The 19292-nt window shown below is 38.4% G+C and overlaps 1 protein-coding gene across 6 annotated transcripts in view; it reads right to left on the bottom strand.

The window, feature by feature from the left end:
* Positions 1 to 1293: 1293 nt before the first annotated feature.
* The window catches only part of AGFG1 (ArfGAP with FG repeats 1), a 66110-nt gene continuing 48111 nt past the window's right edge, over positions 1294 to 19292 (bottom strand). The window contains exons 6-15 of one of the 6 annotated variants that reach the window (XM_090051544.1): positions 15253 to 15372; positions 14513 to 14584; positions 13210 to 13419; positions 11024 to 11207; positions 8930 to 9009; positions 8513 to 8605; positions 5851 to 6009; positions 4247 to 4338; positions 4070 to 4153; positions 1294 to 3880 (exon numbers count right to left, since the gene is read on the bottom strand). In XM_090051544.1, the coding sequence (XP_089907670.1) occupies positions 4118 to 4153; positions 4247 to 4338; positions 5851 to 6009; positions 8513 to 8605; positions 8930 to 9009; positions 11024 to 11207; positions 13210 to 13419; positions 14513 to 14584; positions 15253 to 15372 (1046 nt within the window). In that variant the 3' untranslated portion in view covers positions 1294 to 3880; positions 4070 to 4117. The remainder of the gene's footprint in view (positions 3881 to 4069; positions 4154 to 4246; positions 4339 to 5850; positions 6010 to 8512; positions 8606 to 8929; positions 9010 to 11023; positions 11208 to 13209; positions 13420 to 14512; positions 14585 to 15252; positions 15373 to 19292) is intronic. The other 5 variants (XM_090051548.1, XM_090051546.1, XM_090051545.1 and 2 more) reach the window with 5 other exon arrangements.

The raw sequence follows: 19292 nt of genomic DNA, 5'->3' as shown, positions 1-19292 counted from the left end.
GAATACTGCCATGACTGGTTAGCAAGGTGGCTGTTCAAATCCATATTTTCAGAACACCTGTATTTGGTTGTAGTTTTGATATTATAATGTCCCCTGCTTTTATACGAGTGGTTAAAGCAAAAACTAATGGTTGAAAATCAGTTACAGAAAGTTGATAATTTTGTCTCTTGGTATAATGTAAGTATGGGGGTAAACAAGCATGGTAGCTAAGTCTTGCTGGTTTTATCTTTACCATACATTCACAAAACTAAAGTCTCCCCCCACCAAAGCCCATCCCCCAAAAAGCAGAACACACAAGTAAAAATACATTTTAAAACTTTTTGCCAAACCAAAGGGTTTTATAATTTCTAGTGCCAATTAAGATGTTCAGTGTAAGACAATAAAGGCTTATCTTCCTCAGTAATCAATCCATAGAGGAGTAGCATTAGGAACACCCACGGTAAGCATTTCTCAGAGAAACAGACCATTCATGGCATAGCCTATGGCATTAACAGTATTTAAAAACACTTTTCATACAGACCTTATCACGAAAGTTCCTGAATTGTCCGATTTATATTTTCATCTAGCTAGGTAAGACATTCATGACTACTTTGACAATACATCAAAAACGCATCCCATACATTTGTCAAAAAGCCTCAAAACGTATTTATATCATGCCAAAAAACTCCCAAAACCCATGCATAAAAGCTTTCATGATGCTTTTACGTTTTTGATGAAAAACAGGACCTGCTAGTTCTATTCCTAACTACTTTTCGAAGAAAGTCACAGTATTGCCTTCTGAAACATGAGGTCTCTGTTCTTTACAAAAGCAGCTTCTCTTCTCCAGTATCAGATTTACAGGTGTGCAGGCTTTCTGGGGTCATTAAAAAGGCTGAATCCAACTGCAAAGGGATTAAACAACCCAAAAAACAACACCCCCCCAACTTGTTAGTTACTGTTCAATCAATCCTCAGCCAACTCCTACCCCACCATGGTCCCAAACCCCTTCCCCCTCCCCCACAAGTATGCTTCAAGTCTTACTAGCATCTCTGCTCCCTTATCTTCTTCCCACTCAGGGTCTGGAGCAAGGCACCCCTCTTCTCCCAAATCCTCAACATCCGCTCCAGAAGACTGAGCCTCCAACTCACAGGCCTGCTGCATGTTCACATGGGCTTCCTGACCAGGCTGAGGCACCTCAGGCAGTCTTTGGGTTACAGGACTGCTCTCTTTACATCTCCTCAGAACTATCACTATAATGCTTCTTTTGCAAGTGTTTGACAAATCTTGGTGCTAAAGCAAGAATGGGGGGGGGGGTCTTACTGGTGTAATATAAGAATCCCTATCTTCTTCTATCTGCCTTAGCCTGGGCTCAGAAAAACATATGGTTCGCTTTGGAAAACACAGATAGACAGAGCTTGAAGACCAGACCTCACATGTCTACTCGGCCTGGTTGGCTCGGCACTATTCTCACAGTGAGGCCCGAGGCCTCTGAAGTCCCCCACAAATTTGTTGCGGGCAGTAGGATGGTTTGTTAGGGAAAAGTCACAACCACCTCCAACCCCCCACTACCTGATAGGCAGAATTTATGCCAGGTGGTCTATGGCAGGCCATGCAGCACAAGGGGCGGTCATTGGGGCCCTAATAGGCAACCCTTCTGATGTCACAGACCATATGGGGGGCAGGGAATTCTGGGACCAACATGGCAGTCAAAATGGATGCCAAAATGGACACCCAGGAGGTTCTGTCACATGCCATGTGTCCAGGGGCAGAGTTTCCAACATCATATACCATGCGACAGGGCAAAGGACAGGAAAATGGTGACCAAGGGGCAAGGTTTCTAACATCATACACCATGCGACAGGGCCACAGCACTTGTTGATAGGATGTGCCCCCTATATACTACTATCATACCCCTCGATTTTTTTTTTGAACACAGTAAAACAGAGTTTATATTGAACAGCTGCCATTAAATTTGCAATAGATGCTCTCCCCAAAATTCAAAAGAACGATGGTTCCCTTTAAATGTCCATTCAAAAATGTTCAAAGATGCTTTTTCCTGCCTTTGCCCTGTGTTCTCCTCCCTTCCCCCACCTAGATTAGCTCCTTTCTGTGCAGCGAATCATTAAGTATTTTGTCACTCCAGCACTTTTTGCTATTAAGTCATCGGTTGTATGCAAATGTAGCTAGAGAACTAAACAAATGCCTAACACAAATATCTAAAGATTAATCTGATGGACAGTATATTGCACTTTCATATAACTAATGCTCTAAGTGTCCATTTATTCCCAAGCCTTCTGGATAACTTTAAAAATTCAACATGCATGAAATAGAACAAACAAAACAAGTAAACCAGCATTATTCAATAGCTTGTTTCTATTCCCCCAAAATTTCCCCTCCAAAACAGTCAGACCAAAAGAAGTGCTGCTTTTTGAGGACTGGGTTCTAGTACCTTAGTGCCATCTCGGGGGCGGAAAAAAACCCAAAAAACCAGACGACAAACTTCCTATTTTGTTGACCTGGCTGTAAGCACTAGGATTTGTGTCTATTTTGTAAACAGTTATACCACAACACGCATGCCAACATTGCTCATTTCTACTATAATAAGAAAATGACCTGGAAGAAGGGCCACAAAAAATCGGCTGCCACCATGAACAGCTCAAGGACCTGATGTTTTAAGCAACATTGACTAAAGATCTGGTGAGTAATATATTAAATGCAAGCTTAGATGAAAAATTAGTATCATTTTAACTAATATGGAAAACTAAGTGGGTGCCTACTGTCCTGGGATCGGAAACAAAGACTAAGTGCCAAAAATAAAATAAAATTTTAATTTGAAAGAGGGAAACTTCATAGCTCCCTTCTGAACCTTTTTAATACAGAACCTTCCAATATAAATGAAATTCCTTTAAATGCAAATACAAGGAGTTCAGCTCTCTTAAAAAAACAAAATATCTGCTATCCACAAAAAGTTTGATATAAATGACAGCTAAGGAAAAACGCATGAAGTAATGACTGACACTAGACAGAATTAAGTTGAACCACAAGTGTGCCCCAAAATCTTTTACCTGAACTTGCTTATAGAGCCTATAGTTCCACTTTCATGAACAGAACACGAACTAAGGAGGCCAAAACATGGGCGTCTGCTTTCAACTCATTTGTTCCTACACAGCAAACATGCACAAAATCTTTTTTCTAATATTTATTTTTTTTCACCTGCAAACTGTAGCAAAACATGATCAGCTTTATTATGCAGACAGATATCCCTCTACATTAGAGAATTTAGGCATGTATAAATAGAAGAGCTTTTAGGAAAGGAAAACATCTTGAGAAATGAACAAAACCTCCAATTTAACTTCGTGACTTCCAATAGCAATGGTTAAAATTATGTAGGTCATTCATTCCAAGAGATACAACAGCACCTCAAAAAGGCTGATCTATTTTTCCCCGTAACGTTTTTCACATAACAATGTGTTAAAGTTACAAATACTGATATGCACAAATAGCTATTTTCTAAGAAAAAATATGTACAGTACTGCAGCATAATGAATGTGGTATCTGCGATAAACTTATTAGCCAATTTTAATATACATGATACTGCTACTTTTTTCCTCCTGCCAATTCACATGTTAAAAGATGTTATCACAGCCCTCTGTTTTGCACGTTATTACCTGGTGGGGGGGGTTGTTTAAAACACAACGCAGGCTTTTTTTTTAATTTTTTTTTTTTGAAGACTTCTCTTGTGTTTAAAGCTAAGATCAGTGAAACAAGACAACAGTGCAAGAGGCGCAGAGATGTTAAGTGACCACATAAGAGTTCTTTTGGGTAAAGTGTCTATATAAGGCTATAAGAAAGGATTGGTCGATGAATTTCCTGTTGGATATTGTCCTGTTGGTGCGCCAGCCTGAAAACATATAGAAGGGAAAAAAAATAAATCAAATATAATGAAAAACACTTTACATGACAAAATTAAAAAAGTAGTAAAAATCAAAAAAATTTAAATCTGATTAGAAAAAATACTATTTTATATGTTGCAGCTTTTTGTGATTTTATTCACAGCTACACCCCTTTTAAGAGCATGATACATAAATACCTCTGTCTCAATTTGAGCAGCTTTATGAATGCCATGTCATCAGAATGCTCAATTGCATCTAGGAGGATTCAAATGCTGCCTTGCCTAATTTGAAACAAAAACAGGCTGCATGTGTCTCTAAATGCGTTAGCGATTACATCTTTTTGATTTATTACCATTATGTAATAACTTACTTACCATAAAAGGATTACTAGATACTCCAACAGCTGTAACTTGTCCAAATGGAGTCACTACAGGCTTTGCCTGTCCAAATGCAGCAAAACCTGCACCTTGAGAATATGAAACAATACCTTTAAAGATTGTGCCAATAACAACAAAGGACAGAAAACTACTCACTAGGAAACCACTACCGTCACCAGGTCGTATGTTAAAAATTTTTCACCTAATGAAAGTCTGCCCTGCAACAAGGCCAAAGGATTAATTTGCGTTATGCAGTATTAAATGGGTATTGCACGGTCAAATCTGTCCTCCAAACAAAACCAAACCAAACCTGAGCAATTTACAAGTTTTACTTTCATTCTTATGGGAAACACTTTAAAAAAGTACTTTAATCCTACTTCCAACTCAAAATGTTCCAGTATTTTAGCACATGACAAGTAAAATGGATAGAAACTTAGCTTCACTCCCATGTGCAGCTTACCTGTTATGTATGGGATGAAGGGCCAAAGGCATTAGTCAATTTATCACACTATTAAGTTTTCCAATTGTAAGTTTTTCTAGTTTTAGTAATAAAGAAAATTACTTCAACTGAAAGGGCATTAAAAAAAAGTGTCCTTTTAATAAAGAATTTCCACCTTTTATTCACTAAAATGGAACCATTTCCCCCAGATGAGCGAGATGTACTGCATTGATACAGGTCTACTAAAAATGCCTTGTCCGCAATTTGCTCCCGTTTAATTCACTGTGAATTCTCATATAAAAGATCTGAAACCAAATCTGTCTCTGAAGTAGTAAATACTATAAAATATCAACATTTTTAAATAAAAAGATGTGGTCACATGAAAACATTGCTTCTTAAGGCTATGGTTCATAAACACCCCACTTTCTTCCTCCCCATGTATGCATATACACACAGGTAAACATTTTATAATGTTTTAAATTATTAATACCACAAAGGTATTAATACCAAAAGGCTCCGCTTTATCCCCGTTGTCCCTAATGCTCGTCTTGAGAGGAAGCTATACATTGGTTATTTCTGAACATTGAAAAGTTATACATCCTGACTACATTCCAATATGCTCTCTTTTTGGACCTTTTCCTGCCTGTTAAAACTCAAGGGAAAAAAAACACTACTTTTATCCAAAGCTTTACAGCCCTCAACCTTTTAAATTATTAAGAAGGTGTTATAAAATGTTGAATTCATTCATGTGACTGGAACCTATAAGCAGTCTCATCCCCTGCATAGAAAGGATCAGTAAAAATCCAGCTAGGCTGCGAGGTTGAGGAGCAGAAGGAAAAAGGAATCTCACCTGTCTTATTACAGAGAACTGCTACTAAGATCAGACAACCAAGACATGATCAAAATCAAATACTTTACACAAGTTTATAGAAGACCAAAAAAAGCCAAAAAACCTGGTTTTCCTTACATATGTTGAATTGCTAAAAAGTATAATCTGTTACAAGAAAAAAATCTTCATGGTCAATGTGCCACCTGTACTTTCTTATACAAAACAAAATAAAGACATTTCCTGTTACTGCTAGCCTTTCTGTCTTAAAAAGGAAAACTAGTTTTATATGGTATTCCTACTCGACCAAACAGATTCTTCTATGTTTTAACTTACCATTTGGTTGCTGAGCAAAAGCAGTCTGTTGTGGGAAAGTTGCCTGCGCTGGGAATGTGGGCTGCTGGAAGCTGCCACTAAAGCTAGTAGGAAGACTGTAGGAGGCAGGTGTTCCAAACCCTGCAGGCATGCTCATGGATGCAGTGCCAAATGTTGCCGCTGGTAAGGGAAAGTAGGATTCAGTTACTTACAACTACCAATATCAGTATCACACCAAAACTCCAGGATCAGTAAGTCAATTTACTCACCACAAGTTTTATTCAACTTAGTGCTCCAGTCACCTTTAAAGTATTAATTTTATTAGATTTTAAAAGCTTTGTTATATCAGTATTCATGCATTTCATGGAATTATTTTCCATGGTCTCCATCTACTTGAATAACTTTTAAGAGTTAATTCTTGTCAAGAGTTAAATACTAGCACCAGCATTTACAGGCAATCCAGCATTTATTTTTTTCTATGCTGAACAAAAAAAAAATAGGGAAAAAAGTTTCCAATTTCCTAGCTAGATTATAGAGTTACTCAATTAAAAGAAAGATTTAAAAGACATTACTCAGTGTGTCAATATAATAAATTGAAATAGGATTTAAAACCTCCACACATTTCTGTCATCTTCCTCACCACCAAAGATTCCAAGTTATACCAACTTGCTGCATTTATGCAGTACAGTGTGCATCTTTTAAAAAAATGCTTATAAACAGCAGCACAGCAAAGGCACTAGCAACAAGACAGCTGAAACCTTTTGGATTTAATGTGGTAATAATGGCTACACAGAAGGGCTTTTGAAATGAACATAAATGTCAGGCATTTCTGCAGGATTGTCACTACAGTATTACAATCCGTTCTTCTATAGCACTATAAATTTTATTTTATTTTATTTTATTTTTTGTACAAAACAGGTACAAACAAATTCTAAATCAGTGTTTTGTATCGAACACACTGGCAGTTAAACTCGTCAGGTAATTGGTGGGGGGAGGAATTCATAAAAGGGAATAACATACCACACCACATGTGGGATATAAACCAAAACAGATCACTGACAAAAGTACATACAAACAACGCACTGACATTACTTTCACAAGTTACCATTAACCAAAGACACTTTTGCAGTGAAGCTTTATAAAAAAAGCAAATCCAAAGGCACTGACAAAAATGCAAAATGGTTTGGGACAGCCTAAACAGGTGTCAAACAACAACGAACACAAGCTTCAAAAGTAGTCACTCAGATTGTAAGCATCTATTAATGTGACCATGGAGGTAAACAATGGCTGTTTTAGTTCAATTTATTTACATCAAGTAGCTAAGTGATTTTTTCCTCCTCAAATGCCACCACATACATCCATGCCCACTCCATTTTAAAGTATGGAAAAGCCTACTCAAATTCTACATGCAAAGAGCCACATAGCTGGCAGTAAGCTTTCACAGGCAAGTAAAACAATTAGCCGCATGAAACCCAGATAACAAGTGTGGCCACCTACCAAAATGAGCCTGAGGAAATATGTGAGAGTGCATTGCTCCCGAGAGGCCTTGTGGAAGCCACAAAAAGACCAGACAATGTCAAATGGTTTATACATTTAAGAACAGTTCTGTCTTATATAAATATACAATTAAAATAGCTATATCTGCTTAAGTGCAGGGCATAAAGACCTTCCTTAGAATAAAATCCTTCCAATAAGCAAGCTTAGCACCTACCAAGTCTAATGATAAGCAGTAAAACAATTATAGATAGTATATGAAATATGCTATAAGCAAAGTATACCTGTATTATACAGTCCATACAAAACTCACTTAAACTATATCTATATCTATAAAACTAAATGATAAAGTAATCTTAATATTTGCACTAGGTTTGTGGAAAATATTAGGTTTTTTTTTTTTAATTTGTTACTAATTTATATTCCAGAAATTTTCCAAAAATAATAGTTTGAAAGTAGGGAAATAATCAGAGATTGAACTGCATAACATTTAAAGTGAAGTAGTTTAACAAGCTACTTTCACAGGTGGTTACTGTCTGGTCAACCCACACAGTCAACTCTAGTGGCTTCTTAAAGGCTAAAGTTTTAAACAGCCTACAAAAAAAGAGAAGAGAGGAATTTATAAAAACAGTACAACAGTCAGTAACAAGAACATTAAGCAAGATTTAGTCAGCTTGGCTAAGAGACAACCCATGGTAAGTTTGCAGAAATCCTGTTATCAAAATGGGGCTTATCCTAAAATTCAGCCTTATATAAGAAATTAAACAGAAAATAAAAATAAGTTTGGTCAGTATCTAAATCCATAAGCACCATTTTGTAAGCAAGAACACTGCCATGAGTTCTCCAGTTCATATTTTGCATATGGAGTCATTGTTCCGTGACTTCCACAGAAGCCAGCTCTTGACACAGAAATGTGCTGCAGAAGTCCAAGGTTTCATTTAAAGGGATTTTTATTCTTAATGACATGGGAGGAAAGTCATCTTTCTAGAGTGCTCAAGACCCAAAACAATAGCTAGGAAACTATGCATCTCATTGGGATATTAAAATTTGAAGTGGTCAGCAAAACAGTACCATCTGCTAATTTCTTTTATTTATACAAATAAGAAAAGCATTCTGAAGCTACAAGCACAAGTCTTTTAAATGGAAGGTTTATATCCTTAAATAACACAAGGCTCATTTTTTTCCTGACCTGTTGCTCCTCGGCTATTGGTCTGGAATGGGTTTGTTGAAGGTGCCACTGGGGCAACGGGGGCAGCCACAAATGGATTTGTGGAAGGTGTTGCTGTGAAAAAAAAGCCACACACAAAATCAATTAATCTTTTCCAAAAAGCAAAAATCTTTACGCAGCAATGATTAGAATTTTATTATACCATATCTCAGTTACAAAGTCGTATCCAGTTAGAACATTAAAGATATGTAAGCACCATTTTCTTAGGAAACCATTTCTTAGAAACTACTTATCTTACTGCATGCACAAGCAAGGATTCCATTTTTTTGCCAACTTCTCTAATGACGGCGACACCACTAGCTTTACTATATACTGGGGCACTAAACTAAAAATATACTGTTTGCTTGCAGTCTGCATAAGTTTAATATTTTAATATACCTCCAAATGGAGCAGGCACACTCGAAGATACAGGCTGTGTCTGTGCGGAAGCAGCCACGGGTACTGTTCCAAAAGCATTGCTGAAAATAAGTCACATTCAGTGAAGTCAGAGTTGCTTGTTTAAAAATGTAAGTCTCCTACAATTATGGTGCATAAATAGGATAGGGATGTTGATTAACAGATGCACAAATACTATATAGTCCACTGGTGCAAGAGCTGAATTTGGGATGCCAAGCTCAAAAGCTTAGCACAGAGCAATGGGAAAAGTGTATAAGTATGGATACTGAAGAAAAAAAAAAGAAAGCAAATACGCTGAAACAGTCAAGCAAAAGCTCTAGAGGAATTTGCATTTTCAAGCAAAGTAGCTACAACCATTTAATTTTCATTACTTTCAGAGGCAGGGGATTGGCACCATTTGGATTACAAATACAGCAGATTCCTGTTACCTGCACAGCATCTACTTCCTAATTAGCAGTGTCCAAAGAAGGCCCTATTAGATTCAGATTTGGATTCAGCCCAAATCAGGGACAGTGATTTCACTTGTTGATTCAGGTCACTTCCTGATTCAATTTGGTCAAATCCAAAGATTTGACACCAATTCAGAGAATCAGTGATTCACACAGCTTTAAATGTCTTTTCAACATACCTCAAGGTACCAGCATGGCTTGTGAATGTTACGATGCTGGGGTGCACGGAGCTTCCCACGGGCATGCTGCGGGGAGGGGCCTCCACATGTTCAGCGGCAAAACCAGGAGTGCACTGGAAATAGCTCTGGTCCACTTCTGGGTTTGGCAGGGAGCGCACTGCCCTCCCCCCCCCCAAAACGCCTTCCCAGCTTGGCAATCAGCCATGGGGTACCCAGGTGCCCCCCTGCACGCTTCCCAGAGGACCTAGAAGTGGACCGGAAGCGCTTCTGGTCCACTTCCAGGTCTGCTGCTGAGCCCCCCGTGCTTCTGTGGGACACTCCCTGTGCCCCAGCATCATACCACTCATGAGTCCCTCCTATCTGGAGGTATGTAGAAAAAACATTTAAAGTTGTCTCTATGTCTGAATCGATTTGGAGGGTTCCGATTCAATTCAGAGAGATTAAAAGGTCCTCCAATTGGATTCGGAGATTCAGTCACCGAACTGGGTCAGATCAAATCAGGGACCGAAGCTTTGCATAGCCCTGTTCCTAATGATAAAATCCAAATAACTGAAGAAGCAAAATGGGCAGCTAATTCTCAATGATAAAAAATGTGGCACTGCGCATTAAGTCATTTCCCATATTTAAAATCACCAGCTCTAAAAAAGAATGATTCACTGGTAAATGAAGTGAAAAATTATGGCATTTGCTGTTCAATGACATTAAGCCCCACTGTGCCTTTATGCTTGATAACGTACAGACGAATAAATTAAGAAAATCCCACATGTTACAATTTCCATCTCAGACATGCTGCTGATCTAATGTAGCTGCCATGACATAATTAAGTATGACGTTAAAAAGCTGTATATAAATCATTCACCAACTAAGAATTTTTAAAAAAAATTTGCTCAAACTCTGCACTGTTAAAACTTTACAATATTTGATCAACCATTTCTTTTCCTAGTATACTGCATAAACCAAAACTAAGATGTGCTAAAACATATGTGGTGTAACCAGATGGAATTTAATTAAAATAGCATTTTTTTTTCTTATTAGAAGTATGCAAATAACCATTATACAATAAAGCAGAGCCTACTGTACCCGTGTTATTCAAAATAGAGCAGTTGCCATTCATACTGCTGTATTTGCAAACAATTCTAACATAAGATTTTTATTCTCTAGCAATGTAGTACACATCTCAAAAGGTGTAAAAAGGCAAAAGCTGGTCAAACACTAGTCTTAAGTTTTTATTTTACAACCTCTTGTGGGCAGTCCAACTGCTGCTGTCAAAACTACATTCTATCAAAAGCTAAAATACCCATGCATACTGCTCCAAAAGTTAAATTATGATCCAAAACAAAAAATAAGAGACGTCATACATACAAGTTTTGAAAAATACTGTAAATTAGCTGTTTTCTGCCTGTAGATAGTTACTTTGAAAGTCGCTTTAATTTCTGACAAGAAAGTACCTGCTAACATTACTGGTGGAAGTATATGCATTACTAGATGTTGCTGTAGAGCTGAATACGCTGTCTAATTCTGCTAAAGCTGCGTACTTGTCTGAAGGTGCACTTGACAGACTTGGGGCTGATACAACAGGACCTGCTGATGCTGTAACTACAGTGCTGAAGCTATTTCCTTGTTCACCACCACCTGGAGGGAAATAAAAATAGATATACATCAGATTTAAAAGTTTAAAAAACAGCACTGACAGACATCACTCTCCATGAATTACTGAACATACACATGCAAAAGTGAAAAAAAATTTCCTCATATTTGTGACTTAAAATGAAGCACTATGTTTTTAATGCTAAGCAAATAGAGGTCAAGTCAACAATGGCTTTTCATTTCCACCATAATAAGCAGACAGTCCGTGCTTTACATTTTATAGTATTCTTTGTACTCTTCAAAAATCCCACGACTGACTCGCAGGCTTATTTCAGAATACAGTATTGAATATTACATTAAGACATTCTTGGACACGGAGTAAAATAAAGGTATGAAAAGCTAACAAATGAATTACAGAAGGCTGGAATAAAAAAAAAAAAATCATTTTACTACTCCCTCAAATGCACAAGAAACCTATACCCTACATTTTCATACTTCATAAACTAATTTATAAGTAACCCAATTTGACTTCAGTCCTGCCACAGATTGAGCCAGAAGGTGGGTGGTATGATTTACATGACTTACCCTACAACTGATTGCTTATTTTTCATTTTAACCCTACTTTGGGTAGCTACGCTTAAAAATCATAAAAAGAAAGTAATGTAGATCAAATGCATCAACTCCAAAAGGACAGCATGAAATCATTTTTCCTCCAAAGATATTTGTTCTCAGCCATCTCCATTAAAACTGCAGCAGATATTTTAGTGCATACATGATATTTTATATTATAAAAAGGAGAATACAGGGTTTTTTAAAACTTTGTTAACAACTGGTAGCATCTAAAAGTGGACAGAGTGTGTTGAAAAAAGTCACAGCTATTTTCTGGCATATAGAAAGAATAAACTCAAAAAAAAGAAAAGGAGGAGCTAAGCTGGTAAAAAGCAGAAATGACAGACAAAGAACAGCTCTGCCTCTTCTACTAAGTTTGGTAATGGGATATTCTCATAAGTTTCACCGAACTAGGTACATCACACTAGCCAACACATACCAAGGTGTGCAGTAGCTACTATATTTTTAAAATTATTGAACATCTATACAGCTTCTTGATCCACAAAGGCCGGGGGAGATCCAGACTAAAACAGTGAATTACCCTGCTGCATGTGTATTAACCATTGCTATTAGATTTGTTTATTACAACAGGAAATAGCTCTAAAAACAGAAGCTTCACTATAGTCACTCATAAAAATCAGCCAATGTCCTCTCTATAATTAAATGCTCATTGTAAGTGTCATTCCCCAAACTGACAGCTTTAAAGGTGAAGAACATAAACCATACAACCCATTAGTTTTGCCTGGTAATTACTAACTTTATCATTTTAGTGTATTAGACTTAAATTTAACTTGTATTCTCACAGTTGACTATTGACCTCACTCAACCCACAATTACTTTAGCATATGTAGGATGATATCCTTTAAAAGTCTCATTACAAGTGCTAGAAGTTAAAAGGCTCAAGCAAGCACCAAGTTGTACAAACATCTGGGAAAGCTGTAAAATGGTAGCTGTTCAGCATAAAAGGTAACCATTTGGATGCTTATGTTGCTGGTCCTTTGAACCTAGCTGACTTCCTGCCCCTGGGGTAGGAGGCTGGACTTGCTCTTCCAAGGTCCCTTCCAGCCCTAATGTCTATGAAATCTTTACCTCAGACTTCAGCTGGGATACCTTCAATAATTTCTAGAAACCTAAAAATGTATTACTTGAATACTCACCATTGGAACAGTACCAAGATGCCAAATTTTAAGTGATCAAGTCATAAAAAAGCACTGATCCTTTCATAAGGCTTTTTTTTTTAAAACAGGTAACTATATGGATAAAAAAAAGTATGCTTTTTTGTGAAGCCAAACCACAACCCAGGAGTGTTTAAAACATTGAAAGCATGAAGAAGTTTTCAGAACACACCTTTTAGAACAATATGCACCATTACCATTTGACAAGCACAACCGATCTCAGGAAAAACAATAAAAACAACTCAGAGAACAAAAGTTAATACCTTGTCCTGTGCTGAAGATATTATCTAAGTTAGCAAGAGCTGCATATTTGTCTGCTGACTGGAGAGTTGGTTTATTCACTGCAGCTTTACTGGCTGCAGTTGTTGTTGTGTTGCTCTGAGAAGCACTGAAGGCTCCAAAATCAGCACTGGAGGATTTGGGGAAGTTATCAAAGTGAGCAAAGTTAGCATTCCCTGATCCAGCACTCCCACCTGGAACAAAATAAGTTAAAACACAATGGATACTGCAAGGCTAGGTGGCCTCTCCAAACACTCGTTAGCAGTATTACTCCACTGAGGAGTACTATTATTCTGCCTCATTTGTGGTACACTAGATAGTTACACTATATACCATAAGCTCCCTCAAAAGCCTTCTCCCACAGAATTAAAATCTTAACAAGCATTTTTCCAACTTCAAAACCTAAGGTAAACCACCATAACGAACTCAAACACATCCCAATTAAAACATGTGCAAAACCTACAGTTTCAGTGTTACACCAAGTCAAACTAGCTCAAGCAACAAATATTTCACTAGAAAATTAGAGGTATTTTCTATTTGTAAACCACAAAATATGACAGCTCAATTGTGTTGCTGTCATAGTCTAGGAATTGGCTTATTTTCCATAATGGTTCAATATAAAATTGACCCGTTTAGACTTCAGTACATTACAGACACAAGTTTGATCTGAACGTCCAAAAGATAGCACAATATGCTACCATGCCAAGACGGAGAGTGAGACTGTCATTTACTCCCAGATCTCCTGGCTTCCTCCAATTCAGACAGACACCACAGCTTTGAGGAGCAAGTATAAAAGAAAACAACTAACAGGACATCTGAGACCACTTGCTTTCTAGTACATGCATTAGAAAAGCCAAATTATATTTATAAAATACACTACACGCTACTGATCTCAAAAAATAGAGGAATCAGTTTGAAAGCTCTAGTTCTTGGGTGTGCACAACAGAATTTGTTTAACCATCTAGAAAGGCATGAATTTGTGACTTAAGACCATATGTCCAGAGGATCAGTTATACTGTATTTTAGTTTATAAAGGGAGGTAACATAATAGTACTTTTTTCATGTTTCCTTAGTGCATAAATGTATGTTGCAAGATGGCATAAATTGATATTCAGTTAGCCAAGTCACATCTCTAACAGTTAAATAAATGGTTTTATGAGCAAGTATTTGGAAACCTAAACAAAAGTTAACTGCTGAAAAGGTGTGCAATGCTGTCACTAAATAAGAATGTTATACAACAGCAGAATAAAATGAAAGAAGCTGAATTTCCCACTGGGTAGAACTTACTGTGTACAGCCTGGAGAGGAAAAGCTGAAGTAAATTCACCAAAACTGCAGCTAGATGAAAGCGTTCTGAACGCTGGACAGCCAGAAATTTGTGTTTGGGGTTAAAGGTTAACAAAAGAAGGGAGAAAGAAAATTTAAAAAAAAAAGAAAAAAAGTTTAAATGACACCACACTCCAAGAGAAAAGGAAAATAAAATAAAATAAAGAGTCAGCCAAAGATCTAGACAAACAGCAATGGTCAGCCCAAGCAAGTTTTAAATGCATAATTAAAATTTAAAAAAAACAAAGCAAAATAGGATTGATTTATTTTTTTTTAGCAGCACTCTACATATGAAATCTTAACAGCCTCTTACAACACACTGCAGTGGTAGATAGTCAATACTTCACTAACTTGCTTTTGAAAGATGAACATTTTAAGTTCCATAAGGCCTAATATTCAACAATACCAAGAGTTAATATTCCTGAATTTATAGTGATTTTCATGTGTAGAGCTAAGAAGCTACAATGCCATAAATTAGGCTTCCCAATAGTGCAGGGGGAAGGGGGAACAACACACCAAGAACACCAAACAGATGAAAACATTCATTTCAGGTTTCCCCAGAGCTTCAGATAATTCAGCTGTGCTCAAGCACACAGATATACAAAGTCAACTCAACTTAAGTACTTCTCAACCTAAAAAAAAAAAAAAAAAAAAAGTATGGAATCTATAATATAGATTAATCAGAAGTTCTAGTAGTTCTACCTGTATTTGGGGGCTGAAAAGGAGATTGACTTGCTGTGGGGAAACCTCCAAAGTTACTCGAACCACTAGACTGTCCAAATGCATCAAAGTTTGCAAAACCTGCATTTGCAGAGTTCTGCGCTGTAAATTGTAAAGGAACAAAACACATTAATGGATATGAAAAAAACAAAAACAGATGTATTAACTGAATTTATGGTATGGTGATTTGAGTTCATGTCTACCACCTTAATATTTTTAAGTACAAATGAAATATATCACTCATCCAAATTACAATATAAATCCTTCAAATCATGTTTTAAACCTTTCATGTTCACTTGTCATGATCCAGTGAACTCCCACTTTTCTAAAGCTTGCTTCTTTCAAGCATAACAGCAATGTCACTATTCAATATCCACACTCAGCACTGAGAGGCAAGGTTTGTTTGGCAATACATCACTGGACCAACTACATATTTGGAGAGATGACAGACAAGCTTTTGGGTAGAAACCATCCTCTTTCCAGTCTGGGAAAGAAGCGTATAAAAAGTCTAAGCTAAAGCCAGGTACAAAATTGCGTCTACCTCTCAGCTACACAAATGGTGAATAAGAGTTATTACTACACAAACCTGGCTTTTGTAACATTTTAGATAGTATATTATGTAGACAGGAGTACTCAGGCCGCTACTTCATTAAAGCATAATCATAAAAATGGACTAAAAATGAAACAAGGAAACAAAAAAGTGGATGTATAGAAAGCCTTTCTGTTCCTATGTAGCCTTCCTTTTAAACACTAAGTATAATGGACCATTAACACAAATTGCACAAGCAACATTAAGCATGAAAAGTGACCTTATGCAAGGTTTGTACTCTCACCTCATTTCCTTCTGCACCATGACATTGCAAGGAAATGGGAATTTACTAGGCCCAACTGCTACTCAAGAGAGGGAAGTTGAATGGCTAGGACTTTCAGAGCACTTTCTATACTTGTCTGTAGACTTTAGTGACCAGGCATGAATGCTAACTTGTGAATCTCTCTCTTTTTTTTTTGTGTGTGGAAGGGGACAAGGGACAGGGTTATGTCACAATATAAAAAAATTCTTTCAGTGACAAGGCACATTCATTTAGCATATACATCCAAAGCTTTGTCTGTAAAGTACTAGCCACTGATTCCAATTTAACCCAGACCCAGTTAAGTCAGTATCATAACATGGCGCAAGTAAGCAAGACAACAGCTCACCGGAATGGCAGTCCCTCAGGGAGTTTGTCTCAGAAGCTACCTCAGGCTGCAAAGTAGCAGCTAGATGTGGGGTACCACAGCAGCTGCCACTGCCAGAGGTTGCCCGACAACAGGGCAGAAACAGCTAGGATGTTCTGAGGCCCTGAGGTAGCCAAGATTGACCACCCTTTCCCCATCCATCCCTTCTCTCCAGTACGTAGTATGTTCCTCCTGACCATCACTCAGAGTTTTTCTCAGGGCACAAACCTTGTCAGCTACACCTTAAATTAAACATCCCCCAAAAAAGTAAGTTAGAGAAATGCTGATATTTTAAGTATTACTGCAGATGATGCTGGCAGTAGAGAGGATTAGTAGGAAAAGAGCATCCAACTCCACGTATTTAAAAACTAAAGAGAAGTTTGTGTGTAAACAGAAAACTGCATTTATTAAACAGCTAGTCACATGAGCAGTTGTAAAAATACTAGAAAGCACCTCAATCATTACAGCTGGTTTCATTTCAAACCACCTTTAGAAACTACCTATTATACAAACTGTAACAATGACAGTGACTAGCACATAGGCTTAGGCAAGTTTCACCTTTGTTCAAAATAGAACTCCACTACCTGGGGAGAAGGAAGGGAATAGTTTGGGAACTGCTATGCTAAGATTCGTTTTACTGACACCTTTTAAAGAGGGTGAGAACGAAAGCATGCAGGCTGAGGCTCAATTTATACAATCTGGAGGTGATACCAATTTGCTAAAACAATTATTTGGCGGTATTGCCCTGACACACAATTCACAAGATTAATATTCTTGTGAAAACGCAAAAAACACCCCAATATAAACAAGAACGTACTACTTTAAAAACAATCTTGCAATAGTTGTTAAACCTGTGGGGCTTCCAGATTGGAGCACATTTGTTAGACAAAGAGGTTACATCTGAAATGAACTGGAAGGGAACAATAGACTTAAGAGTCGAGATCTGAGAGATACTGGGAACCGAAGTATAATTTTCAAAACATGTCATCAAGTTTGACTCTTCTATTGATAAACCCAAGGCACTACAGGACTTGGGGAGGTCTACTGCGCGGTCATTGTTGTGACATAGGTGCATCATTCTGACCCAAGTAGTTTAATGTATTTTGGGTCTGCCTGGAAGAGAGGCAGCCACAACAGACACCTTCAGACTACTGAAAGGACTCCAACAGAAACACCCTCCATTTAGTCACCATGAGTTTTGTATCCAAGTGTGTGATAAACATTCCTTTTGACTTGGGAATGAACACATTTTCTCTTTTCACACTAAACATGTCTGTAGTTATTTTAGGTTCATCTAGAATCAGTAATTGTCGTTACTGAAAAAATTATAAAATTGTGTTGTTGAAGCCTCCCCAATTCTCCCAATTTTCTAATTGCATATTGTGACCAACAGGAAAACTTTGCTTAACATGGAAAAATCTAACTGTTTTAAGGTACGTCTTCATCTAATTGCAGTGTATTTTGTTAAGCATTTTTGGCACCTCATTACAGAAGAAAAACCATAGATTTTTCTGCTGTTCATACGCTGATCAATGTGCAGGGTGGCGGTTGTTTGTTTGTTTAATTTCTTAAACAGACTGGACTTTCAATCCAGCCAAGACATTTCACTATTCATATTAGTAGAGGATTTCTCATCAGCAATATTTCTCATTATTGGCAGCATTATGATACTGAGAAACCAACCAAAGAGATTTAATAGACATTAGAGGCTGGAAGGGACCTCATGAATTCAAGTCCAGCCCCCCTGCCAGAGGCAGGAAGTCTACACGGTTCAAATGATCCCAGCAAGATAAACATTCAAATGCCTTATTTGAATGAGTCCAGAGTAGGTGCTTGCACCATCTCTGTGGGGAGTCTGATCCAGACTTTGGACACTTGGACTGTAAGGAAGTTTTTCCTTATATGGAGTCTGAATTGGCCTTCTAGAATGTTGTGGTCGTTAGACCTAGGTTATCCCTTGGGACTATCTAAATGGATAAAGAAAGTGAAGGCATAGCAATAGACAAATAGACATACTGGGTTCTTCTGAGGCCTCCACCCAGACAGAGCTCATGGTGGGGTTGGTGGCCCCTTACCCCCCTGTCTGTGGAGGGGGCTCGGTGGGGTCCTGGGTGGGGCCGGGAGGTCTCCTTGCCTGTCCCTCCTGGGCACAACTTAGGGCCCTGGAGGAACAGGTAAGTAAGTGAGCTCCAGGCTACGGTGAGCAGGCTGAGGGGGATCAGGGATGCAGAGGACGAAATTGATGCCTATTTCTATTCTCTGCAGGCCCGGTCGCCCACTGTACAGCCCCCACAGGAGACACATCCAACACAGGAGTGGAAGAAGGTGCCCAAATGCAGAGCTGCTAGGCCTAGAGCAGTGGAAGCTCCCCAGGTTCAGCTGGGGAACAGGTTTGACGCCCTGGCAGCTGTGACAAAGGAGGACAGTGGAATGGTCTCTGGCGGGGACAATGCCACTCCCCACACAACAGGGAATGGGTGGAGAGCGAACACCAGGAGGAAGAAAAGCCACGTCCTCGTCATTGGAGGACTGGAAGGTCCCATCTGCCGGCCTGACTCCCTGACACGACAGGTCTGCTTCATGCCTGGGGCTCGGGTCAGGGACATCACGGAAAGGATCCCGGCCTACATCCGACCTGCAGACCAGTACCCCATGGTTGTCGTCCATGTGGGTACGAACAACATGGCCGGGGCAACCCTGACCACATTATGAAGGATTTCAAGGCTCTGGGAAACAAGCTGAAGGAGACGGGGGCGCAGGTGGTATTCTCCTCTCTTCTTCTGGTGAGTAGGCAGGGACGGTGACAC

This window comes from Crocodylus siamensis, chromosome 6 (genome assembly GCF_052110815.1).
Source record: "Crocodylus siamensis isolate JL-2025a chromosome 6, ASM5211081v1, whole genome shotgun sequence".
Taxonomy (NCBI): domain Eukaryota; kingdom Metazoa; phylum Chordata; order Crocodylia; family Crocodylidae; genus Crocodylus; species Crocodylus siamensis.
This window is presented reverse-complemented; position numbering and strand designations above follow the sequence as displayed.